This window comes from Zootoca vivipara, chromosome 16 (genome assembly GCF_965207765.1).
Source record: "Zootoca vivipara chromosome 16, rZooViv2.hap1.1, whole genome shotgun sequence".
Classification (NCBI taxonomy): domain Eukaryota; kingdom Metazoa; phylum Chordata; class Lepidosauria; order Squamata; family Lacertidae; genus Zootoca; species Zootoca vivipara.
Window position 1 is genome coordinate 27,991,571 of NC_142599.1, and position 25,601 is coordinate 28,017,171.

General features: G+C 49.7%; 3 protein-coding genes across 3 annotated transcripts in view; 1 reads left to right on the forward strand and 2 right to left on the reverse strand.

Moving 5' to 3' along the window:
• The window catches only part of MAP4K2 (mitogen-activated protein kinase kinase kinase kinase 2), a 35,871-nt gene extending 30,544 nt beyond the window's left edge, over positions 1-5,327 (reverse strand). The window contains exons 1-2 of the mRNA XM_035098275.3: positions 5,101-5,327; positions 132-189 (exon numbers count right to left, since the gene is read on the reverse strand). Of these exons, the coding sequence (XP_034954166.3) occupies positions 132-189; positions 5,101-5,199 (157 nt within the window). The 5' untranslated portion in view covers positions 5,200-5,327. The remainder of the gene's footprint in view (positions 1-131; positions 190-5,100) is intronic.
• A 5,368-nt stretch (positions 5,328-10,695) lies between these two features.
• On the forward strand, positions 10,696-21,496 carry LOC118075898 (pre-mRNA-processing factor 39). The gene is made up of 14 exons (XM_035098277.3): positions 10,696-11,026; positions 12,315-12,625; positions 12,835-12,960; positions 13,469-13,587; positions 14,062-14,229; positions 15,707-15,902; positions 16,180-16,287; positions 16,952-17,116; positions 17,578-17,704; positions 18,368-18,636; positions 19,639-19,823; positions 19,952-20,026; positions 20,361-20,523; positions 20,897-21,496. The coding sequence occupies exons 1-14, from the start codon at positions 10,960-10,962 to the stop codon at positions 20,957-20,959; spliced, it is 2,142 nt and encodes a 713-aa protein (XP_034954168.2). The 5' UTR covers positions 10,696-10,959; the 3' UTR covers positions 20,960-21,496.
• A 650-nt stretch (positions 21,497-22,146) lies between these two features.
• On the reverse strand, positions 22,147-25,479 carry MRPL49 (mitochondrial ribosomal protein L49). Its single transcript, XM_035098278.3, has 4 exons — positions 25,358-25,479; positions 23,915-24,080; positions 22,611-22,738; positions 22,147-22,320 (listed from the first exon to the last, which is right to left on the reverse strand). Exons 1-4 carry the CDS (start codon positions 25,451-25,453, stop codon positions 22,174-22,176), a joined length of 537 nt encoding a protein of 178 aa, XP_034954169.3. The 5' UTR covers positions 25,454-25,479; the 3' UTR covers positions 22,147-22,173.
• Between the last annotated feature and the right edge of the window lie 122 nt (positions 25,480-25,601).

Below are 25,601 nucleotides of genomic sequence, written 5' to 3' on the forward strand. Positions count from 1 at the left end.
GCTTAAAAGCCAACCCCATTTTTTTCTGTAAGTCTTGCCTCTGACCCAGCACATTTCCCAAACCATCCAACTAGTTCTGAAAGAGGACTTGTGAAGTCCACCCCATTGAAGAAGCAGCCACCCCAGCTTACCTGGATCAAGCTTCACTATCTTGATGGCTGCCAGTTCCCCAGTCTCCGTGTCACGGGCCTGCAGGGGGCAAGGAGGGGGGATAATCAGTCAAAAAGCCCCATTTGCCAAGGAGGGTCTGAACCTGCCTTTGCCCACAGCCACAGGCAATTCCTGAGCCACCCGCCAACTGCTGCACTAGTTAGTGGCCTGACACACAAGCATGTCACAACTAGTGCACCTCCTGGTGTGAACAAGCGGGACACCCCACCCTGCAAACAGCTTTGTTCTTCCACGCAGAATTCACAGGAAATCCTCAAACCCCCCCCCCCGCCCACCCCAGTTTTCCAAATTCCCAATGTCACGGTCATGACGCCAAACAGTGAGGGCGGGTTGGAGATCTGCGTGCGTAAAACAATAATAAAATATAATAGTGTGTTCCAAGAAGGATCACCATTGAAAACAGCACCCCAAAACAATTCCCCAGCCACACTCCGTAATTAACTAGAACAGGATCACACCAAGAGGGCTATAAACCTTTTAAGGATACCTTTGCTGGTGGGAGCAAAACAAAGTAGGCCGGGATGACACCTGTATGGAAGGTCCCATCTCTTGTTTCTGCCACTCGGAATGATCTTTCGATTTGCAGAAGATATAAGCAGTCCGTATATTTTTACAAGGTTCCTTTAATAGTTACAATATCAGCTTTTTAAGCCCCTGCTAGAATAATTACAGAATTCTATTGAGACTCCTAGCAAGGCCCAACTGGTTCCTGACCATGTGCAGAGTGCATGTGTCTTGGCACTGAATAACCACAGCCATTTAAGGAGTCAAGGGCTGGAGGTCAAAGCGCAAGAAGAGCATGCCCACCAGAGCCTTCTTTTTGAGAAGGAGCTCAGTCCTTTTAATCATCCTGCTTGGCAGTGAGGCAACTTCCTGCCATCCTGGCCGAGCTGAGCTCCCCTAGCAGAAAGGGAGTGGTGCACGTCAAAAAAATCCTCGTGACAAGCCAGGGAGGAAAGAGACAGGGTGACCCCCTCTCTCTTGGACAAAGGCGGCTTCCTCCTCACAAAACAGGTGGCAAAAAAAAAAGCCACCAGCCATCGGGAAGAGAGGCGGGAAGCCATGTTTCTAAAGGGACCCTCGTGATCTTAAAAGGCTCCTTGGGATTTCCACATCCTCTGCCTAGTCTGTTTAGTTTTGAAACAAAGCTACCACTGAGAGAGAAGCCAGCCTGGTCTTGACAGAGAGAGGTGAGACAAGGCAGGGGACATTGCTGGGGTGTAACTTGGCATCCTCTGCCAGAGGTGGCTGGGCTAGCCAGCTTTGCCCTCGTGAACCACTGAGGCCGCATCTGAACTCAGCCCCGGAACACAAAGACGAAGAGTCGCGGCATCCTCTGTGCATGCGCAGAGTGCCTTCGCCACCAAGGATCACCGCAACTGGGGCCACTTTTATGAAGAGGCAAGCACCCTAGAAGGAGTTACTTCTCCCTCTCCTAATCTGCCCACTCCAACCCTTCTTTCCATCTCTCCAGGACATCATTTAGAGGACCCTTGTTGCACTGGAGTTGAGGATGGGGCTCAGGAATCCCCACCAGGGCTCCTAGCTTGTTCCCACAACCCACCTCCGAGCTGTAAACAGAGCCGAGAAGTCCTGGCTCCCAGCTGGAACCTATTCTGGCCTCAAGAATCTCAGGAAATGCCATGCTGGGGTCAGATTCTGAACAACGTGCCTGACTCCAGGGCGCAAGGCAGGCTGCTGGATCAAGACAAGGCTTGAATTTGGTGGGAGGGGCAGTGTAGCAGGAGGGCTGCTTCTCTCCAGGCTCCTGCGGGCCTACAGGAATGGAAGGACACCCCACCGCCCACCCACAGCAGCTTCTGAGGAAGGCTACCAGAAATACCAAACCTTGGACAATGGCTCAGGCCCATTCAGGGTCGGGCATCCCCCTCCCTTGCAGCCCAAGGTAACCGAGTTTGAGGTAGGATGACAGCCAGTGTGGCACCGTCTTAGATTCCTGCATTGCAGGGGGTTGGACTAGATGACCCTTGGGTCCCTCTTCCAACACTACGATTGTATGGTTCCTACAGGTCCTGGTTCAGGTCCCCACTCAGCCGTGATGCTCACTATCTTTCATCCTGACCTACCTTACAAGGCGGCCGTGGAAATTAAAAGAAGGGAGCAGGGGAATCCTGTATACTGTCCTGGCTGGAGCTCTCTAGAGCAATACCTCAAGTACTGCCTCTCTCCACGTGAACCTACCCGGACCCTGAGATCATCCTCTGAGGCCCTTTTCATGTGCCTCCTTCACAAGCAGTTTGGAGGGTGGCAACACGAGAACGGGCCTTTTCTGCAGTGGCTCCCCGTTTGTGGAATGCTCTCCCCAGGGAGGTTCGCCTGGCACCTTCATTGTACACCTTCAGGCGCCAGGAGAAAACATTCCTCTTCAACCAGGCCTTTGGCTGATTGACATCCAATGCCCTTTTAAAATGGAAGAGGGGATTATTGGGCTGTCTTTATTCTTATTTTTATTATGTATTCTATCTTTTTTATATTGTAATTTCATGTTGTGAACCTCCCCGAGATCTACGGGTATAGGGCAGTATGCAAATTTAATAACAATGATAATAATAATAGGCACATCAATACATATCAAAGGGGGGGAGGAAGCATTTCTGCAGAGTTTAGAATGTGGTAACCCACAGCTGTCTGGTCCCACAAACCCTTTTCTACAGCTGCCACCTGGTCAATCTGACTTGTTTGCCATGGAAGGGTAAGTAGGTGAGCAAATGACGCTGCCACTCAGCAAGGGGTTGAGCTAGATGACCTCTGTGGCTCCCTCACCACCTCCATTAAGGGAGCACAACATTATCCCATGGGATGTCTGGACAAGAAGGGCATCATGTGGGGAGAGGGGGGAAGGCAGCCCTCACCCAACTGGCACCCCTCCAGATGTTTTGGAGTTATACCCCCATCAGCCCCAGCAAGCAGGGATGGGAGTTGTAGTCCAAAACAGCTGGAGGCCACCAGGTCAGTCAGGGCCTGCTTGTCCCAAATACCTGTGAGGAGCTTGAAGGAGGCATCCCAACGTCCTGATAATTTTTGTTAATACTACTGATAATCACCCCACTCACTATTTTGCAAATGCACAGAAGGCAGCTTCATATAAAATCAGCATGACGCACACCAAAAGGCAAACCAACGGCCAACTTTGCAACAAGATAAACAACAGCTAAAACAACCAGCCATTAAAAACAGCAGCCGACTCATCACCAAAGAATATTTTTGTTATGACTGCTAGGGCTGCCAAAACAGGGGCAAGTCAACGTGATGCCCCCTAGATGTTTTATGGACTACAACTCCCATCAGCCTGCATGCCCAACAAGCTGGGGTGATGGAAGTCCAACAACCACAGGAGCTCAGAAGTGAAGCCCACCGTCCTCCTTGCAGTGGCTGTCAGCCGATTTCCGCACAACAAGAGAAGCTGGCCAGATTACTCCAGTGTCCAAGAACCTCTTCCACGATGCTATGCAAAGAAACTGTACACGATCTGATTTTTATTTTATATATACCCCTCTCTCAAATAACTAATAGGAATTATACAGGAAAGTATGAGAGCTAACGGGTTTGAGGACTAGCAACCTGCAGGAGCTTATTGGCAAGGTTTCTTCCCATGAGCAGTCCAGTTTTAAGCAGGCCTCTCAAGTCTCCTCTGGATTGCTGGACATGCGAACGCCCCGATGCCACCATTGAAGGCAGCAAATCTCTGCCAGCTGCAACACAGCCACTAACCTGAAGGCGTAACATTTCCCCTAGACCAACTTGGGTGCCCCCCCAACGCCAAAGCAATTTATACTGCAACACAAAACTGAATTATTATAACCATTGTATAAATGAGAGGAGTACAGAGTCCAAAGAGATGCTTACAGTCAGATGATATGCAGGGAGTAAAAGCCTAGGTGCTGGATCAGACCCTCAAATCCAGCACCCCAACTCCCTCTGGGAAGTGGGACAAGCAAGCCATCTCCTGCCAGGGCAGCACCAATCCTGAGCAGCAGCTAGTGCCAGGCACGTGCCTCTGCCATCAGCACTGATTAGGCCAAGTCCCTTCCTTTTAAAGCTCACAGAAGTGGCGATAGGGGGAAATCCCATCGCTCAATTATGTGCAGCGGAAGAAATATTCTACTAGGTCGAAGGAGGCGCCCAGCTCCCGCTCTCCTGGCTGAAGGGTGCTGTGCAAAATACGCAGGAGGACAGACCCCCGGCCTGGATGGGCCTCACTCAGCAAGAGCCACCAAAAATCCCAGGACAGAAAAAGGCTTGCTGTCCTCTGACTTGGGGGGGCGACTGGGTAGATCCGGCATCTAGAAGGGGACTGTGTCTCCAGCGTGCGACAGCATCCTTGGAAGGTAGACTCACTTTCTACTCCAAGAGCACCCAGCTTGATCTCTCTGTCTTGCGGGTGCCAGTCTCCCAGCCAGCCAATAGCAGCCCGCTTGGTCCTCTGGGACCCCAAGGCCATCAGCTGGGTGGCAGTCCGGTCAGGCCAGCGTCCCGCGACGGCCAAAGGGGTTGAGGATGGTGGTGGGGATGCAGCAGGAGCTCCAAAGGGGGGGGGCGTCCCGCCTCGCTGACATCCTACCCTACAGGCTTCCGACCCACGAAGCTGACATGAACACCGGACACCACCACCACCCCCCAAGTCAACCCCGCACGCCGAGTCTCCCCCTAAAAGGGCTCCCCGCTCTCGAGGGTTTGGAGGGGGGCACCCAAATAGGAACCCAGGCGTCCGGGTCCCGCGGCCCCCACCCGGGCCAGAAGTCCCTGACGCTGGGGGTGGAGTCTCCCCCTCAGGGAGAGGAGGAGAACGACCCAGGCGTCCCGGTGCCTCCCCTCCCCCCGGGGGCCCCACACCCCTGCGCGCTTTCTCCCTCCCAAGGAACCCAGGCGTCCGGTTCCCCCCCCTCCCCCTTCCCCCGACTGGCGCACCTTGTAGACATCGCCGTAGGTGCCGGAGCCGATGCGCTGGACCAGCTCGTAACGACGGCGCGGGTCCTGCAAGGAGACGTCGCGCAAGGCGCCGCTCATCCTCCCGCCCTCCCTGCCCGCCCGCCGGAGCCCGAGCCAGGGCCGGCGCGGAACAGCAGCAGCAACAGCAGCAGCAGCGGGAGCAAGAGCTGCCCGGACGGCAGCGGAGGAGGAGGAGGAGGAGGAGAAGGCGCCGCCTTCGGGGCGGGACGGAGAAGCGGCCTCTGGGGAGGGCAGGAAGGAGGTGCCGCTTCCCTCACGACGACGTTTCCCAGAGTCGTGGCAAGGGGGCGCCCTCGCTCCCGGCCTCGGGCACCTCTGGGCATGTGCAGAGCGCCACCGGGAGGTCTTGCTCCTCAGCAAAACAAAAAACATAAAACTGTAGACCGCTCTTCGCCAACAGGGTGCTGCTAGTGGGGGTACGAAACCTCTGAAGGGCGCCAGGTTGGCAATGGCTATAGTACTCTATAAATACACACGCGCGCGCGCACATCGACCTTCTGGGCCTCAGCTCAGCCTCTCCGGCTGCAGGCACCTGTTTAGGGAACTCTTGCCCAGCTGATCATATGAATTACCGCATGACTGCTTAATCAATCCATCAGGGAAATTATCATTCATTTGCATATGAATTAAGATAGTTTTGACAGGAAAAACGAAGCAAGCATAATTTTATAAACCTCTTTCATGTTACTGCCTTTTCTCTAAACCAAAAGGTGTCAAACGCAGCAACCTTTCGTCATAGGGCAGTTGCTGCATCCCTTTGATCGTTTGGGTTCTGAACATTTTCCAACACTACAATTTCCCTTTTTGAAGTGAGGCGACCGTGCGAAGTATTTCAAACGCAGCTGAACCATAGATTTGTATAAGGGCATTATGATCCCCAGAATTTTATTTTCAATTCCTTTCCTAATGATCCCCTGCATGGAAACTGCCTTTCTCACGGCCACCGCACTCAAGGCTGGCATCTTCATAAAGCTATCTATCTATCACAACCCCAAGGTCTCGCCCCTTGTTCTGTTCTCCTGCATTGTAACAAGAACATTGAATTCCCCCACGGTGCTGAGGACTAGGGCTCGGTGATATAACAATATATCATCCAAAACCCATTTGAAGTCCATATTGTGATATCAGTTTCATAATTTTTGACCTGGCTATATGTCACAAATCATGGTGGGTGGGTGCTATGCAAAAATCACAATGTGGGGAAAAACATGAAGCCTGTCAATGCCTCGGCACACCACTGTTCTTATTTCAGGCAACGTGATCTACGGGACCGCCTCTCCTGGTATGCCCCGTGGAGGACCTTAAGGTCCACAAATAACAAATTTTTGGAGATCCCAAACCATAAGGTGGCTAGATTGGTCTCAACTAGGGCCAGGGCCTTTTCAGTACTGGCCCCAACTTGGTAGAACGCTCTCCCACAGGAGACCAGGGCCCTGCGGGATTTGACATCTTTCCGCAGGGCCTGCAAGACGGAGCTGTTCCGCCTGGCCTTTGGGCTGGACTTAGTCTGACCACTATGTTTTTTCCTCCCTTATGGTTTTGATTTGGACCATTTTAAAATGAGGCTGCATTTTTTAAAAATTAAATCTAAATTGTATTTTAATCTGCATTTTAATCAATTGTTTTTCTTTCTTTTACGTTTTATTGTAATTTTATTGATGTCAGCTGCCTTAAGCCCGGTTCTCACTGGGGAGAGTGGAGTATAAATAAAAATTTATTATTATTATTATATCTGAAGGCAGCCCTGTTTAGGGAGGCTTTTAATGTTTAATCGATTATTTTATTTTTCTGTTGGAACCTGCCCAGCCAGATGGGCAGGGTGTAAATAAAATATTATTATTATTATTATTATTATTATTATTATTATTAAGCAATATTTAGCTGGTGATATATCGCAATGTTGAAAACCAGATATCGCCCAGCCCTACTCAGGGCAAACACATAGTGGGAGGATTCAGGGTTCGCTCTACCAAGTCCAGCTGTCCAGGCTTCATGTTTCTCTATGCACTGGACCAGGCCCTCCAGATGTTTTGGACTACAATTCCCATCATCCCTGACCAATGGTCCTGTTAGCTAGGGATCATGGGAGTTGTAGGCCAAAACATCTGGAGGGCCACAGTTTGGGGATGCCTGCACTGGACCATTCTTTTTTTAAAAAATGGGGGTGTTCAGAGGCCTGGTGCCAGCTCCTGGCATGGGGAGCTATGCAAAGGCGTTCATGGCACTCCCTGCCCAGCCTCCAGGCTCTTTCCACCAGAAGCAGTGACAGATGGACTCCTCCTCAGGGTCTGCTCTGTAAGGTGAGGATGCCAGCCCACAGACTCAGATCTCTTCGTGGTGCATGTGGGAAGAAGCATCCTCTTCCAAGCAAGCACTTTCCATCTGCAGCTCTTCTGACAAACTGGGAACTCAGCCTGTTCTGGGCAGGATTGCCCCCCACATCAAAGATCAGGATGACAGCATGGGTTTGCAACTAGATCCACCTGCATGGGTGGCTGATGGCTAAGTGATCCCCATATGCCTTGCATTTCACCAGCTTGGGCTGACGTGCCCGCCCTGGACTTTCTTACGGAAGCACACACAAGAGGCCAGAGCAGGGACAGAGTTTGGTCTTTGAAATTTCAATGGCCAAAATTCAGCACGTGCACCCTCTGCCTCTCATCTTCCGTTCTGTGGTAGTTGCGACATCCTGCGGCACCCCCTTTGGCTCAGCCTCCATTGTGGGGACACTGGTCGCACTGCTGTAAATCTGCCTCTGGCTAGAGTTATTTATGCTCTGGTTAAATCACTGAGCCTAGGGCTTGCTGATCAGAAGGTCGGCGGTTCGAATCCCTGTGACGGGGTGAGCTCCCGTTGCTCGGTCCCAGCTCCTGCCCACCTAGCAGTTCGAAAGCACGTCAAAGTGCAAGTAGATAAATAGGAACCGCTACAGCGGGAAGGTAAACGGCGTTTCCATGTGCTGCTCTGGTTTGCCAGAAGCGGCTTTGTCATGCTGGCCACATGACCTGGAAGCTATACGCCGGCTCCCTCGGCCAATAATGCGAGATGAGCGCGCAACCCCAGAGTCGGTCACGACTGGACCTAATGGTCAGGGGTCCCTTTACCTTTAATATGAAAATGAAGGGACACGGGTGGCGCTGTGGGTTAAACCACAGAGCCTAGGGCTTGCTGATCAGAAGGTCGGCGGTTCGAATCCCCGCAACGGGGTGAGCTCCCATTGCTCGGTCCCAGCTCCTGCCAACCTAGCAGTTCGCAAGCACGTCAAAGTGCAAGTAGATAAATAGGTACCACTACAGCGGGAAGGTAAATGGCGTTTCCGTGCGCTGCTCTGGTTCGCCAGAAGCGGCTTTGTCATGCTGGCCACATGACCTGGAAGCTGTATGCCGGCTTCCTCAGCCAATAGAGCGAGATGAGCGCCGCAACCCCAGAGTCGGTCACAACTGGACCTAATGGTCAGGGGTCCCTTTACCTCTTAATGTGAAAATAATAAATGGGAGGGAGGGCAAATTTTGATCTCAAGGCACCATATTACCAAAGTGCACCCATGTTAACTGGGATTATTTGGCCGATTATAAATTGGAGGATGGTTTTGTTAAGATGAGGCTTGCATTTAGCTTTGCTTTGATGGCAAGAGGCAGAAAATGCCCCAGCAATGACCTGCTGTATTGCAGTCTTCATACAGCATTGGGCATAGAAAACTGGATCTGTTGGGTTTCTGCCTGTCTGGTTTAAAATTGGCTGTGGGCGGGAAGTGGCTACTGTGGTGCAGTACCATGAAATAGTTAGAAGATGGCAGTGTCAGGCAGTGTCAGGTAAGACAGAGTTGAGGAGCAGGCGAGATAGAGCCATTTCTTTTTTAAAAACAAAAACCAGTACACTATATGACAATTTTGTATGAAAATAGCATTCAAAGCTGTGTAGAGACGTAAAAAACAATCAACAAGTTTGGCAGGGGGTTGGACTGGATGGCCCTTATGGTCTCTTCCAACTCTATGATTCTATGAAAAGCAGCAGGAACAATAACAATTAAATTATCAGAAAAATGAAGATCAGGGGCAAAACACAATTTAATAATTTTTTTAAAAATACTGGTGATACTGATGAAACTGAGGACAGAAAGTTTTTATGCTTTTTTAAAATACACTGTCCTCCTTTCAACTAACTATCCAATGCACACGAAAGCTCATACCAAAATAAAAACTTAGTTGGTCTTTAAGGTGCTACTGAAGGAATTTTTTTATTTTACTTCGACCCAGACCAACACGGCTACCTACCTGTAACTATCCAATATCAAGTGTGCACTTGCGATAATTTACCGCTACCTGCGAGAGATGGAACAGCTACATGCAAAAGAGAGACAAAAACTCACAAAACTTGTCTTAGCTGTACGATAGTAAAGAATAACCACCTTGACATGGGCCAATAAAAAAATACAGGCAGGTTTTGGTTCGTTCAACAGTGTGAGTGCAAAATGACACTGAAATACGAAATAAAAAGGGGCCGGGGGGGGGGCGCAAATAATTTTGGAGAGCAGCACAGGTTTTTAGCCCTTCCTCTTCAGAGGATGCTGCTCAAGGCATCTGCTGATGAAACACAGCAATTAAATAACTACAAGCACACAAAATGAAGCCCAAGCTACCAAGATGCTGCTGCAGTTCTGCAAGTGAAACTCGGAAAATTAGAATATCATCGAAAAGGTGAAACCAATATATGAGATAGATGCATGACATGCAAAGCAAGATATGTTGTTGTTGTTGTTTAGTCGTTTAGTCGTGTCCGACTCTTCGTGACCCCATGGACCATAGCACGCCAGGCACTCCTGTCTTCCACTGCCTCCCGCAGTTTGGTCAAACTCATGTTCGTAGCTTCGAGAACACTGTCCAACCATCTCGTCCTCTGTCGTCCCCTTCTCCTAGTGCCCTCCATCTTTCCCAACATCAAGGTCTTTTCCAAGGATTCTTCTCTTCTCATGAGGTGGCCAAAGTATTGGAGCCTCAGCTTCACGATCTGTCCTTCCAGTGAGCACGCAGGGCTGATTTCCTTCAGAATGGATAGATTTGATCTTCTTGCAGTCCATGGGACTCTCAAGAGTCTCCTCCAGCACCATAATTCAAAAGCATCAATTCTTCGGCGATCAGCAAGATATGTCAAGCCTTTATTTGTTGTAATTGTAATTATTTGTCGTTAGGCGGGTCAATTATAAATGGAATGTAATTAATGAAATGTAACAGCGATGTTTATTTTGTATTATTGTAACTATTTGTTTTATTACTGTGGAATTTCCAAAAGAAAGCATTTGTAAAAATTAAAAGAAAAAGAAAAAATGATAAGTTGCATTACTGAAATAAATGCACTTTTCGGCGATATTCTAATTTTCCGAGTTTCACCTGTGTATCTTTTCTCTCGTGCTCCATCTGCAGATCTCAGTTCCATCAGACGGGGCGGGCGGAAGAGAGGGGGGAAATAGCGCCCGAAAGTAAACCCGCATATCAGACTACCTAGGCTAGTCTACAACTACAAATCTATGGGAGAAGCGCTTGCGATCCTTCCTCCGCTTTCCCCCTCTATGGTTAGCCCTTGGAACACCTGCCTGCGCCTCCGCCTCCTCCTCCTCTCTCTGAACTGCTTTCTCTATGGTTGCCCTCGCTCTCCTCTCAAGGCTTCTCAGCAATTCATAGGCCGCGCCAGGCTGCCCATCTCATCCGGGTCCTTCGGCGGCGCAGACGCAGTACGGCCTAGCGGGAGCGGCGGCGGTGACGGGGACGGGCAGCGGGGAGGCCCCAGGCAGAGACGCTCAGTTCGGCGGCCGCGAGGAGGATGGCGGCGGAAGGGCCCGAGGCTCCCGCCAGTCCCGGCGGGGAGGGGCTCCCGGAGGCCGAGGCTGGTGAGAGGGGGGGCGGAAGGGTGTCCGTTGGTCACGCTTGCGTTGGTCACGGCCGGGGGGGTGGGGCTCCAAAGCGTGGACGGGAGGGGGTCGGGACTACTAGACCCCCAAACCCAGCACGCGCACAAAGTCCTTTCTCCCCAAGTAGCTCTCTACCCCAGCGCTCAGTTTCCAACGGGGGACCCTCGGGTTTCCCCCTGGAAAGTTCACCATGCACGACATGGCATGAGCTGCCCCTCGCAGGTACACTGCCTCTGTCCATGGAGGCTTCGTTCCTGGCTGACATGCGAGAGTGGACCTGGCAGCCACCGCACGTGGGCATAGACCAGATCCTTCTAGGGGGAAATGTAATAATGAAGCCCAATTTGCTTTCTATAAGATGTCCAGCTGCCGTCTGCCAAGTCAGGCTTTTGGTCTGTCTGTCTGCCCTTGAATTGTCCACTACTACCGGTAGCAGGCAGTGGCTCTTGAATGTTTTGGTGGAAGTTTCTCCTGGCCCACCTACCCAACAACCTTCTTTATCTTCAGGACTGAGCCTGGGGCGCCCTGCTCTGGATTCTCCCCTGAGTACAAAAGCTTTCCCCTGTCTCTTGGCTAGAAGTGACTTTTTGTTGTTGTTGTTTAGTCGTTTAGTCGTGTCCGACTCTTCGTGACCCCATGGACCATAGCACGCCAGGCACTCCTGTCTTCCACTGCCTCCCGTAGTTTGGTCAAACTCATGTTCGTAGCTTCGAGAACACTGTCCAACCATCTTGTCCTCTGTCGTCCCCTTCTCCTAGTGCCCTCAATCTTTCCCAACATCAGGGTCTTTTCCAAGGATTCTTCTCTTCTCATGAGGTGGCCAAAGTATTGGAGCCTCAGCTTCACGATCTGTCCTTCCAGGGAGCACTCAGGGCTGATTTCCTTAAGAATGGATAGAAGTGACTTACCACAGGCAAAATTGTTCATTTTCAAGCCTGAGTGAAGAAAAGTTCAAAAGGAAGCTGTTGGAGTGGCTATTGGAGAATGCATTTTCCATTCATATATGCATTTGTTGAGCTGAGAAAATATTTGGCAGGGAGACAGAATGTGCACAGCAGAGAGAGCAAAGTGCTGCTTGCAGAATCAAGGTGGGGGGGGTTGTTGCTTAGCCAGGAAATGCCAGGGTGGTTGGGGCATTCCTTGCCCTTCCCATGGCCCATCTTCAGAACAGCACAGTTAGCCTTTGTTAAGCGAGGGGCAACAGAACTACATTTCAGGGACAACTGGAAGAATCCTCATTTCCTTTTGTTGTTCCTAAATCCAATAGGCCCTGACCAAGATGTGCTTCCTAAGCCAGCGAGTAACGGAGCCCCAAACCCAGATGAGGCAACGCCAGCGCAAGAGTGCAATGGAGTCAGCGTAGAATCCACTGCTCTGGCCCTGCGACCTGAGCCTGCCAAGGAGGAAGCCCTTCAGCCCTCTGCTCCCGACGTGGTCATGCACATGGCAATCAACCCGCCCATGGAGGAGCTCTCCATCACATATCCGCTAGAGTTTGAGCGGTACTGGAGAGCGGCACAAGAGAACCCTCTCGACTTCACTGCATGGACTGAGCTGCTGCAGTATGTAGAGCAAGAGGTAAGCTGAGGGGTCCACCTGCAAGCTTGGATTGAATTGTGTGGTTAACTGTTGAAGTGCAAGTTAATTGTCCCTAATTGGAGTGAGGCTTACCCGATGAAAGATAACAGCTTTAGTAAGGCAGGTGCCTCCTTTTCCTTCACATTTACAGTAGCCGGCTGTGTTTTGTGTGCCTAGCTTCACCTCTTTCCTCTTTCCTACCTGGGCAGAATCACATCTATGCAGCCCGCAAAGCCTTTGACAGCTTCTTCCTGCGGTACCCTTATTGCTACGGCTACTGGAAGAAATATGCAGACATGGAGCGGCGCTTTGACTTCATCAAGGAGACCGAGGAGGTGAGGGGATTCCGCACCTTTGCTTCCACCCCCCTTCTGTTCCTTTTGTGTGTGTGTCCCTGGGATGCACCCAGTTCAGACCACCGCGAGCCAGACGTAGGGGAGCTGCATGCTCCTTAAAGGTGCTGCAGAGTAGGCAGGCTCCAGGTATCTCCTGCAAGTGAGCTGAGCCACCTCACGCAACAGGATAAGGCAAAAAGCGTGCATGTGTGGTGTCTTCTTAGCTTCAGCTGGGGTAGGTGGACTCTGCAGGGATGAGTTTTGCTTTTCATTCAATCTCTCCAGAAGGACAAAAGCTCCTACCTCAACACGTTGTGCCTGGTTTTGTCAACCCCTAGTGCTTCAGAGGAAAGGAGGGAATCCAAGATCTTAAGGGTGAAGGATTGGGGGCAAGGGATTGATGGGGAGGGGAGAAGAAAAACTCTTCCTGGCCTCTCCTCCCCTTCAGTTCTCTACAACTGAATAAGTATTTACAAATCATTTCTCTGCTACTGCTGTTGCTCCTCAGGTTTTCCAGCGAGGCCTGCAGTCCATTCCCCTCAGCATGGACCTGTGGATCCATTACATCTCATTTCTGCAGTCCAGCTTGGATATGAACCTTCCAGATTCAGCTCAGAAAATCTGCGGGTAGGTTGTGTCATAGGGAGGAAGGGACTTCCTATTGTAACCCTGTGTGTGAAAAGGGAGGAAGGGACTTCCTATTGTAACCCTGTGTGTGAAAGAGAGAAGTGATAATTTGGAAGCCTGATTTGCCCTACAAGACTCAGGATGCTGAGTGCCATGGCTCCTTTTGTGCAATATTGAGAAATACATAGCAAGCAGTTCTCCAAATCTTACTGGCCAAACAAATTGTGTCCTTGTCTTCTTACTGCGTGTGTATGCTGAGTTCCAGGAGCACCTCCAGGGCTACCATAACTGAGCAGGCAAGGTACTCATGATATTCTGTCAGCTGGGAAAATAGAACACGGGGTGGGGGTGGGGGGGTGAGTTTCCTAGAGGACGACATGGAACAGGGATGCGGATACTCTGCAATATTCTGCCGTGGCTCCTATTTGCAAATACTGATCACATCTCCCTGTGCCTGTACTCTGGTCCTCGCAGCACCTTTGAGTCGGCCGTGGCAGCCGCAGGGGTGGATTTCCGTTCGGACAAACTTTGGGAGATGTACGTGGAGTGGCAGAGGGAGCAAGGGGACCTGAAGGCCATCACCGCTATCTATGACCGAGTGCTGGCCACCCCCACCCAGCTGTACAGCCATCACTGGGAAAAGTAAGTCTTGCGGGGGGCTACCGGGGGGGGGGCTTCCACACTTTATTCAAGAGCTGCGGTGTGAGTGTCAGAGCTTCAGGCTCCCAAGTGAGGTGTTGGTTTGTGTGAGAAGGAAAGTGGCTAAACATGCCCACAGGAGGCAGGGGCAGCCGCAGCACTTCAGGATGGGGAGTCCTGGATGTAGCAATGCACCCCACCTGCATCACTCCCCAGGGAGGGAAATTCCAAAGAAGGAACCCTGTCCAGGTTTTGCTATTGATACAGTCATCCTTGATTTATACTTTTGCCCTTCTCCCTTTCAATTTGCTGAGAGTAGCAGACATGGTTCTCTCTCCCCCACTCCTCTGCCCATTGTTATCCTCAGAACAACCCTATGAGGTAGGCTAGGCTGTGGGAGAGAGCAACCAGCTCCAGGTCACCCTGTGAGGCTTTTGAGGAATTTGAATCAGGCTTTCACCGCTTTTGGTAGCAGCCCTCTCCAGTGCAGCAAGTGGACACTTCTTCACAGTTTGCACAACTCAGCCTGTCCGTCGAGATGGATGCATTTCAAACTTTTATCAGCATTTGAATTTTAGAGTCATGGAATCGGAAAGCACCGTAGGAATCGCGATGCAACATGGCACTTTCATTCTCTGTGTTCACAGTAGCCCTGTGAGGTAGGCTGTGTTGTGCCACGAAATGATTTCTCAGTGGCCACACCCATTCAACTTCATTGGCTGAGTGTGTCTTCCACAGGCAGAGCTGGCACTGCCAAAATATACCCATAATACAGATTAGGAAATGGGGTGGAGGGCGAGAGGCCACCCAGACACTTCCTGTCTCCCAGGTCCCATCTCCTGAGAGAGCTCACGAGGTGGGGGGGGGGGAATAAGGAAGTCTCTCAGCCAGGGATGCCTGAGAGAATGATCTGCAGGCTCTGTTTTTTCCTGAGCAAAGCTATGAAGGTGCTGGCTTATAAAGTGGTGTTATCTGCAGTGGGTGCACCCAAAATTCAGTTAAAGGTTGTGAAAAGACTTGCAGGCGTGACTGTCCTTGAGAGACTAGATATTTGTGGATGTGATTGGATATCTCTGATATTTTGTAAGGGAAGTTTCCTGCTGTGCGGTAAATAAATATTGAAATGTAATTCATGTGATAGGCTTAGGTATCTTGCTCTGTTGCCCTTCCCCATTCTTCCCCCTTCCAACTCTGCCTTAGGGGTATGATCCTGCTGACTTCCCTTACAGTCTTGTGGCAAAGGTTTTACTGAGATAATGTCTATGGCGTCAACAACTTAAGGTCTTGAATCATAGCTTAGTATTATTAGCTGCTGTGGGGGACCATTCTGGTGTTGGCACAGTACCAGACCACTGTCCCCTCCCCAGTTCTCTGCAGCCTCCAAACTCCCCCTTCTCTCCAGAGTGGGCACCTTGCCTTGCCTTGCCTGCCCCACCTTTCTTCCAAAGAGCAGGATTGTCTTTCTCTTCCCTTAACGCAGGTTCAAGGAGCACGTGACCAGCCATCCCCCCAGAGAGATTCTCTCCACAGAGGAGCTGCTGTGGCTGCAGTCGAAGATGGCCTCCGAGACAGTGGCCAAGGCCACCGAGATGGAGGCCGAGGAGGCTCCGCCTGGAGAGGACGTCCCACTGAAGACAGAAGCCAAGCAGGAGATGGTGGAAGGGAGCCAAGTGCTGGTGGGTGTGGCTGGCTGTTCTGCTTTCTCTGGTGCTGGGGGGGGGCTTCCTGGGCTCTGCACACTGACTTTCCACAATGAAAGAGAAAGAGAGCTTCCATCCTTAGAGGCAGAATACCATTTAAGTGTCTGGTGCTGGGAACAAAATGGCTGCTGTGGTTCACGTCTCGCGGCTTGTTCATGAGCTTCCCATGTGCATTTAGGCTCTCTTAAGGCTCTTTCTTAAGTGCTTCCATGCCTTGTGCAACCAGTGGCTGAGCTGTGCTCTTGGATTTCAGGGACCTCTGGACCAGGACAGGATCCGGGAGCTCGTGATATCTATTCGCCAGCATATCTACACCCAGAATGAGAGCGAAGTCAGCAAGCGCTGGAATTTTGAAGAGGGGGTTTGTATAGCTGAGCCACTGTTTGGTCAGTGCTTTCTATCTAGGGTTTTAACTTTTTCTAAGAACCTGGCTAGCAGCTGTCAGTCTCTCTGCTGTGGTCGTGTGGTATGTGAGAGAAGCAGCTCTGCTCAGTTCTTCCCTGCTTCTAAAAAAAACAAGCAACTTGGCTTCTTGCCTTTAAGGCTGCGGAATGAGCCTGAGAAGCTTCAAAAGCCAGGCCTGCCTGTGCTGCCTCCTTGGGCCTTTCTCCTGTTAGCTTGGGGTTCACTTGCTTGGCAGCCAGACACTGTGAGTCTTCTCCCCCTGCCCTGTAAGGTTTATGCTTGGAAATGTAGTCCAGGGCTCATGCAAGGCCAAAAGGGGTGATGGATGGCAGAGTGCTTCTGTAGGACTGAATTGCCAAATTGGCTGCATATGGTGGAGCTGGGGGATGGATCCTCTACCCTGCCAGTGTGACATAGAGCTTTTGCTTTGCAGCTGAAGCGCTGACGCGCACCGATGCCAGTGCTCTCCATTCCTTGCCTGTCTTGGGTCAGCCAAAAAAAAAAGTGCGAGGTCCCCCTCCCTCTGGACTTCAGCCCCAGCAGGATTGGGGAATTTATCTCCCTGCTTTCATTTTGCTTCTCTGGTTGAGCTCCTTCCCCCTCCCCTCCTTTTGTTTTAGATCAAGAGACCCTACTTCCATGTAAAGCCGCTGGAGAGAGCCCAGCTGCGGAACTGGCGGGACTACCTGGACTTTGAGATTGCCAGCGGCTCGCACGAGCGCACCATTGTGCTCTTTGAGCGCTGCGTCATTGCCTGCGCCCTGTACGAGGAGTTCTGGATCAAGGTGCGTGTTGGCAAGATGTGCTTCCTCCCCTGAATGCCCCCGGGCTGCACCGTGCACAGGAGGGGAGCGGCTCCTTCTCTGCCGTTCAGGCAGTCCCAGAGGCTGTGGTTTAAACTCTTTCCTTTATGAGCAGCCTCTTGTTTCGTTAGGCCTCCTCCTCCGGAAAGTGCATATCGTCTCGCTGTGGGTGTCCCCATTGTGGGCTCTAGTTAGATGGATAACATATTGGTGTCTGCCTAGATTACAGAATGGTCCCCACACAGAAGGAGGAGGCAAGCAACAAAGGCAGCTTTGCCACGATGGGGCAAAAAATGAGCACTGGCTTTTTCAGAAACACAGTGACAGAACGTGATCTCTTTGGGTTAAGCTCCTTCTGACCAGTGCTGCCATCACAGGTGTACATCCAAGCTGATTTTCATACCACCCTCTGCTTCTTCTATTCCCTTTTCCCCTCCATCCAGTACACAAGGTACCTCGAGAACCACAGTGTAGCTGGGGCCAGGAACGTCTTCCAGCGAGCTTGCTGCTATCACCTCCCTCGGAAGCCCAACATCCACCTCCTCTGGGCAGCCTTTGAGGAGAAACAAGGTGAGGAGAATAAGGTGCTCCGCCTTGCCAGCCCCCTCAGTTTTCTAGCCCGAGAAGCGGCTTGCCCCATGCTGCTAAAATCTTCTGTTGATCAGCCTTAAGCTGCCTAGGCCAGGGGTTGCCTTTCAGGGTTCACAGAATTCTTCGCCAGCCAAACATTTCTACTGAACTTGAAATGATTGAAGTATTTAATTTTTTGTCAATGTCCAGATGGCGTGCCATTAAAGAGACATTGTAAGTGTAAACATTTCCACTTGCACAACAGGACTCCTCCCACACATGTGCCCCTCAAAATCTGCTGGGGAACCCCTAGAACAGAAGGAAGGGGTGTGGGGAGAAGTCCTGTTGCACAAATGGAAATTTGTGCTGGTGGCACACTGCTTTGGATGCAACCCATTGTAGGATATTTGTTGAGATTCCCAGAGGCAGCTGACATAGGCAGGGTTGGGGGGTGAATGGCACAAAGTTCGCTCCCTTCAACTCCAGGGGAACTGGGCAAAGTGGGACCAGGGCAGTGGGGAAGATCTCCGAATGGCCAGGAGGACACCTGCTCATTGTCCTTGCTGAAGTTGTCGTAGATTCTTGGAGGACAATAATTTGAACTCTTCTGAGCTCTCAGCACAGCAAATGCAGATGTTTTCACTCTGCCCCCCTCCCATACAGGAGAGGTGGAGGAAGCCCGGCGCATCTTGAAGTCTTTTGAGGACTGTGTGCCTGGGCTGGCCATGGTGCGTCTGCGGCGAGTGAGCCTGGAGCGCCGGCTGGGAAACATGGAAGCGGCGGAGACCCTCCTGATGGAAGCCATCCGGGAGAACGAGGGGATGCCTGTCTCTTCCTTCTATTCTGTCAAACTAGCCCGGCAGGTTCTGAAAGTGCAGAAGAACCTGATCAAAGCCCGGAAGATACTCTTGGAGGCACTGGAGAAGGATCCGGTAAATACTGGGAGTTGTGTGTGTGCGCGCGCAGTTTTGAACCTTTTGTATGAGTTGATAAGGGGGTGTGGGGAGATGGGGACCTTGAAGGTCTGCATCCAAAAGTGAGGGACTGGGTATGGTTTTCAACTTCTCTGATGCTGCTTTGCACTGCATTTCAGAGATTTGAGATAAGACTTGAGTGTGGCTTTGTAGAAGGCTGGATATCAGTGTTGTGCATGGTCATGTGTGTACACCCTCCTTGAGCATCCTTGGCACCTCCTAGAGCTACTAAGAGAAATTTGGTGTGGCTTATTACTGTATTTCTGCCATTGCTGTATGTGTAAACAGCTGCCTCTTCCTGCAATTATTCCTCTTTTGAGGTGGGAAGTGCAGATCAGCCCTGAATGTATCTAATCTTTCTTGAAAATGTTAAAAGTTCCAGCCCTCTCTGTCATGCACAAAGTTTTGGAGCCCCCTAGCCGAAGCTTCCTCCTTGCAGCATTCAAGTGTGAGATAAAGCAATCCCTTTGAACAGTGATCAACTGCTTGCATCCTACAGTAGGCATTACTTGTAAACGCAGCTCAATAAAGGCATTTCTTAAGGAAGCTGGTGCGTTTGGTCAGATAGCTAGCTCTAAAATGCTCTCTTCTCAAGAGTGGATACCAAGGAGAAAATGTGGTGTTTCTAATTGCAGGTCTCTTCTGGATTCTATCCAGAAGAGCCAGTCCCTTAGTTGACATTTATTCAAGGTCAAAGCAAAGCTCAGTTCTGCTTGCCTTTGTCCATCCTGGCCTGTCTTAAAAAAGGAATCAAAAAGCATTTTCTACAGGATCCCAAATTTGGGGCCACCTAGGTAGACTTAATGCTGGCCAATTTTTGCCAACCCTTTATTTTGAGCTGCAGGTTTTCCTTTGTACTGAATTGAACACAAAGACAGAGGTGGTCTGGATTCTTTCCTTCCAAGCACTGTCTCCAACTTTTCTGAGTGATATTTTCTGCTGCATTTTCCTTTGATGCAGGATAATGCCAAGCTCTACGCCAATCTGTTAGAAATGGAGTTCAGTGCTGACGTCCGGCAAAATGAGGGCAACACCATGAGTAGCTTCGACCGAGCCCTAACCAGCGGTCTCCCCCTGGAGACCAAGATTATATTCTCTCAGCGGAGGGTGGAGTTTCTTGAGGACTTTGGGTCCAGCATCAACAGGTAACAAAGAGAGGAGTACAGTGAAACTGGGCCAAACCTGCAGGCTTTTGTCTGTCCAGTTCATGACAGCCATGCACTAGCAGAGCTTTTCTCTCTCCCAATATTTCTTCTCCTTTTTGCGTTGGCAGCTTACTGACATCGTACGATGAGCATCAGAAACTCCTGAACCAGCAAGTGATGAGGAAGAGGCTCCTGGAGAATGGGTGAGGAACTCCTCGGCCACTGAGGTCCTTGGCCTTTGTTTGGCCTCTGTTGTCTGTTTAGGAGGAGGAGGTGACCAACAGGCTGCCTCACTGAGGCTGCAGACCTCTGCGTGGGTACTTTAGGGGGGGCTTTTGTTGAAATCGGTACAATGTACTTCCAAGTTAGTTATGTTGCTGTGACCCAGCATGAGGTCCTGAAATACCAGCCGAACACCAGTCCCCTAATGCACATATTACATTCCTGACTGTCAACTGCTAAGCCAGGCCCCTAAGGCAGCCATAGATGTCCACTCCCTTCCAGGATGCTGACTGCCCTTTTTGAACTTCCGTGCAGTGCTGAGGAGGGCGATGAAAAAAGGATGAGACTTGAGGATGCTGCTGCAGCTGCAGGAGGTGGCAGCCTTGCAGTTGCAACAACGGGCATCACCCCTTTGATGGCAGCAGATGTGAGCAACAGCAGCACAACAGGAGCTTATAACTATAACACTTGGTACCAGGTGAGTTGTGAGAGGCTTCTAGAATGAGTTCATTAGACGTAGCAGAGGTGGCTGAAACAGACTCTTGGGACCAGTTCCTCGTTAGCTTGACAGGTAATACACACATTACTTAGGTAGCTTGACTCTTTGATTTGAGCCAGCTAGGTGGTTTGCACAACCCAATTGAACAGTTAATTTGGGCCGGTTTGAGCAGGCAGCTTAGCTTAGGCCTGTGTGAACAAGCATTCTGTGTGAACAAGCATTCAATTAAAGTTTTTGCTGATGGGGGGGGGGCAGGAAGGAAGGCTGTCCGCAAAATAAATAATGTAATTTATAGCCGCCTGGCAAAATTGAAATATTTATTTGCTTCATTTTTTATCTACTCTGTTTGCAGAACTATAGTGGCTATGGGTACCAGAACACATGGAACTACAATCAGTATTACCAACAGACCTGAAACTGATTGGCCCAAGATGCCCATAGCATCTGTGAGACTGAGTGGCAGCTGCAGCTTTTTGGCCCACATACAGAAGCAACATGAAGTCCAGGTGTGACCTGTAACTGCTGCTGCTGCCTCCTCTCTGAGCAGCTGTAGAGAAACTTAACTGTCTCCATCTGAAAAACTGATTCTCCCTCCCCACAAAAGCTTTGTATGTACTGAGCTGCCCCACCACCTATTACGAGCCACAATTTTCGTGTTTCCACGATTCAAGGGAATATGTTGACACTTCTTAGATGTGGAGGATCCAAAATCACATATTCCATGCAGAGCTGCTGTTGGTTACCACACAAGGGCGGTTGCCACAGTCCTCCTTGGAGACCCTTTGGACGATGGAGTGACCAAGGACTACTACGTCTTGTCTGCCGTGGGATCCTCTTAGCAGGCTTCATGAGGCAGAATTGGTGTCTGTTAAAATGAGTCCTCCTTTTTTTGTAAACTTTTTCTCCTGTACATTTCATGTGTTGTTAACTGTACATAAACAGGAATTCATAACCATGTCTTTACCCTCCATTTTTCTGCGAGGGGGGAGTGTTCAGGGGGTTATTCTAGTATGGGTTGGTATAGTGCTTAGCCAAAGTTGTGGCTTTTCTTTTCTTTCTACTTGAATTACAAGTTCTGCTTGCCTGGTTACTTTATTTAACAGTGTAGGAGCAGCCAATGATTGCTGCAGTCTTCTCATTCAAACTCAACTCTGCAACTAGATGGGCTAGAACTGTTTATACAACAGCCCCCCTTGGAACAGGAATTGTGTACAAGGGAACATTTGCTCTGGAAGAAGACTGTAAGTCTAATCCTTTCTTTGTTATGGACTATATTGTCTTGAAAGTTTGAGAATTGGTTCTAAAACCTACTTGCTTCACCTTAGAAGAATAAAGCCAGGCAGAATAATCCAGCAAAGTCAGGTTATTTACCGGTAGCAAAAGTGCTCTTCCCTAACAAGGAACTCTAAGGCAGGCATCTAGAAGTTCCACTTGGCCGAAAGTAGAAAATGTTTAGGCTATGCTTGCCCAGCACATTTGAAAGAGCCGTTTGTTTCCTGCAGTACAAATGCAATCCTCGAGGCCTAAAATAACCCCCCTCCTGCTCATTATTCCTACCCTACTGGTCAACATTATTAGAAAAGTGGATCTTACAAGAAGATAAAACTAGTGAGAATATCTCTCATTTATTTAAAAGCCTTTGTCCACCAGCCACTTTTTTAATTCCTGCTCAAAAAATCCCTTGACGCGAATCATGCAGGTAACTTCATTCACTTGGGTGATTGCTGTCCGCCCAGACAGCTGTGTGATGAGTTCCTTCACTTCATTTTCAAGGGCCTGGGGGGGAATGAAAAAAAGGTCAGAAAGTAGCATGATTCACCCACGTATTCACCCACCTCAATTTCCTAATCTCTGGCTAAGAACAGTACAGCCACCACTGTTGTAGTTGTTAAACAATCCTCAAAACTCTGCGACCAATAAGATCACAGCCGCTTGCTCCGGATTAATCTGGAACTATCCATAGATAATCCACTTATTTTATCATCCTAGTATAAGGAAAACCAACGGGGTGCAGTATGCAAAGGTGACATGGGCAGGAGAGAAGGAACAATGGGAATGACACCTACCCAAATATCGCCTTCAATCTTTCTGATGACCGTCATCTTCCTGCACCCTCTGTGGGTAGTAGCTGTATAAACTGGGATATTGTGCATTCGCGACCTCCGTACAAAATAAGGAAGGTCAGGTGGCGGGTCTAGTGTTGAAGAAAGCAAAATGTCTGGATCTACAGATGGTCACATTTTATATAACTAAATTAAAGCACAAAGCAGAGAGCTGGGTATACTAGCCCCCACCCTTCCTCCTCCAATCCTCCACTAATTTTATAAACATTCCTAATTTGTGTAATTCAAGCCACAAAACATCTTTAGGTTCTAGCAAGAGAATAAGGGAAAGGGGTGATGTGAATCAGAAGCAGGTAGAAGTTCTGACTTAAAAGGTTTATACCTTGTGCAATAAATGAACTGTCATATACAGGCACCTACTAGTGCCAGACTTGCTTATCTCCAACGACAGAATGGTGTGATGTGCTTCCTGCTGCCTTCTGTATTTAGTTCAAACTTTACTTCCCAGGGTGCCGAAGGATGCTACATGTACAAACTCTTTCAGGCACCCCCTTCCCTTCAAAAGCTAGGGGTGGGCAACTGCATCTCACTATCTCCCTCACCTGTCACAGGTCATTTGGCAGGTGGATGCAGCTGTATATGTAGTCAGTCCATCTTGTTCACTACTGTCTACACTGAGTGGATCTCCGGGATTTCAGTAAGAACTCTCCCAGGCCTACCTGGAGATACCATCGGGAATTTAACCTTGAACCATCTGCATTTAAAGAAGATGCTCTACCAGTGAGCTATGACCCTTCCTCTGATATCAAGATGACTTTTGACTACACGGTTCTTGCTGAGACCTTTGCAAACCAGACCAAACAGCCTGATCTGTGGTGCCTGCAAACCCTCTTTCAGCTGAGCCAGGTCTTCACCAACCCCACACCTGATGCCATAAATCAGCAGTCCCCAAACTAAGGCCCGGGGGCCGGATGTGGCCCAATCGCCTTTTAAATCCAGCCCACGGACAGTCCGGGAGTCAGCATGTTTTTACATGAGTAGAATGTGTCCTTTTATTTAAAATGCATCTCTGGGTTATTTGTGGGGCATAGAAATTCGTTCATATTTTTTTTCAAAATATAGTCCGGCCCCCCACAAGGTCTGAGGGACAGTAGACCGGCCCCTGCTGAAAAAGTTTGCTGACCCCTGCCATAAATGATGCCAGTGACCTGGATGGGCCAAAATGGTCTCGTGAGTCTAATTGGGCCCTTACCTAAGACTCTGAACTACTTAAGAGAAATCAAATTACCCCTTCCCCTGTATTTTACCTTGAGGTGGGCTCCATCCAGAAGGGGTGGGATAACTGTCATGTTTCGGGGGTACTGGTACTTGGGAGGGAGGTATAAGTCTCTCCACAAACCTATATTCATTAGTAGATTCAATAATCCCTGGATATTTCTGTTCTGTAGAGCTGGTTTCTGCTGAAGCTTGCCTCTGAAACACAAAGAAAAGATGTTAGTCAACTCACAAGAATTTTGCTTGGGGATATCATCACTATTTTTCTGCTATAATAATGGCGGAGAGAAATTTGTCAGAGAGAAATCAGTTCTTTCTTTAGCTATGGAGAGTGAGAATCGTATGCTAACAAGGGCAACTGAAACTAAATGCTCCTAAAACATTTTTTTATAAGTCTTATTGAATCATTTTGTCCAGACAGAATAGGCACAATGTTTGAAGGAGATCTTGCAAGGCCACCTAATTCAACCCCCTGCTTGATGGGGAAATCCAGAGCTAGAACATCACTCAACAGCCTGCCCCAAAAGATGGCTGCCTAGCCTCTGTTTGAAGACCTTCAGCAAGGAAGCACCCACCCCGACCCTCAATACCGGTAGTTTACGTTGCTACAGCCACTCACTGCAGATGGAGACTGGAAAAACAAGGTTAATTTTAGAACAGTAAATTAGAAGCTGGTTTGGGAGAATCAGCTCGGCACACTCCACATTCTATGATGTGGGGCCATGCATAGATTCTGTCTGGGGGCTAGTACTGCTAGTGGTTGCTATTTCTCTCCATCACTATATACATTTGAAGCATATAATTTTAAAAACTTCCAATGGTTCTACAGTCACTCTGCTAAATGCAACTGACCTGCGTTCAAATGCTTATTCAATCACAAAATTCAACTTGGGCCACTCTGCCTAACAAGTATCCCAGAAGAATAAAAAATGGGGCAAGGAAGAGATAGGAAGATGCCCACGTCTACCATCCTGACCTCCTTGTATAGTAAACAAATAAGGATAATAGAGTCTATGAAGTAGGCGTCAGGAGCCTACAGCCCACCAGATGTTGCTGGATTACAATTCCCATTAGTCCATTCTAATAGTCAAGCTATTTGGGGCTGAGGAGAGCAGGACTCCCAACATCATCTCGAGGGCCAAAGTTTCCCCATTCCTACATTAGAGGGGACTGCGAAGTCCCTACTCAATATCCCAGATGATGTCAAGTAAAATAAAAACCACCGCTCTCCTCTCCCCCGAACACAGGTCACTACCCGCACCGCTCATTTTTTACACAATACAGAGCAAACACGGATTTGCAAAGCTACAAAATGCTCCTTTCTTTTCTTTTGGAGAGGAAGCTCTATCCGCTGAATTTCTGCCCCTGCAGCAGCGTTGCCCGCCTCGCAACCCAATCCCTGACCGCTTCCTTCCACAGCCCTCCGCCTCCGCCCCCTCCCTACCTCCCACAAGTTGTGCTCGAGTCCCCTTTACCGTATGAGCCGCTGCCAAGAGTCGCTGTCGCCATCCTCCTAGCAACGGCCCCTTCTGCAAGCCAACTCTGGCCAAGGCGAAAGCTAAAGTCGCCATCTTGGGAGGAGGAGGTGGTGGAGGAGGAGGAGGAGAAGCGCGAGTTGATGGCGTCAACGCGACCCTACCATAGAGAGGGCACGGCGGCACCATAGAGAATGACGGCGCCAGCCCGGCCGCGCGAGAACACTGAGCCGAACCAACCATA

Excerpts from the sequence above, each read along its gene's own strand:
- LOC118075898 (XM_035098277.3), top strand. The coding sequence starts at position 10,960 with ATGGCGGCGGAAGGGCCCGAGGCTCCCGCCAGTCCCGGCGGGGAGGGG. Across the intron at positions 13,588-14,061 it reads TCAGCTCAGAAAATCTGCGG|CACCTTTGAGTCGGCCGTGG; the intron begins GTAGGTTGTGTC and ends TGGTCCTCGCAG. Across the intron at positions 20,524-20,896 it reads ACTATAACACTTGGTACCAG|AACTATAGTGGCTATGGGTA; the intron begins GTGAGTTGTGAG and ends CTCTGTTTGCAG.
- MRPL49 (XM_035098278.3), bottom strand. The coding sequence starts at position 25,453 with ATGGCGACTTTAGCTTTCGCCTTGGCCAGAGTTGGCTTGCAGAAGGGG. Across the intron at positions 24,081-25,357 it reads TCTTGGCAGCGGCTCATACG|AGGCAAGCTTCAGCAGAAAC; the intron begins GTAAAGGGGACT and ends TTTGTGTTTCAG. Across the intron at positions 22,739-23,914 it reads TGGATGGAGCCCACCTCAAG|ACCCGCCACCTGACCTTCCT; the intron begins GTAAAATACAGG and ends CTTCAACACTAG.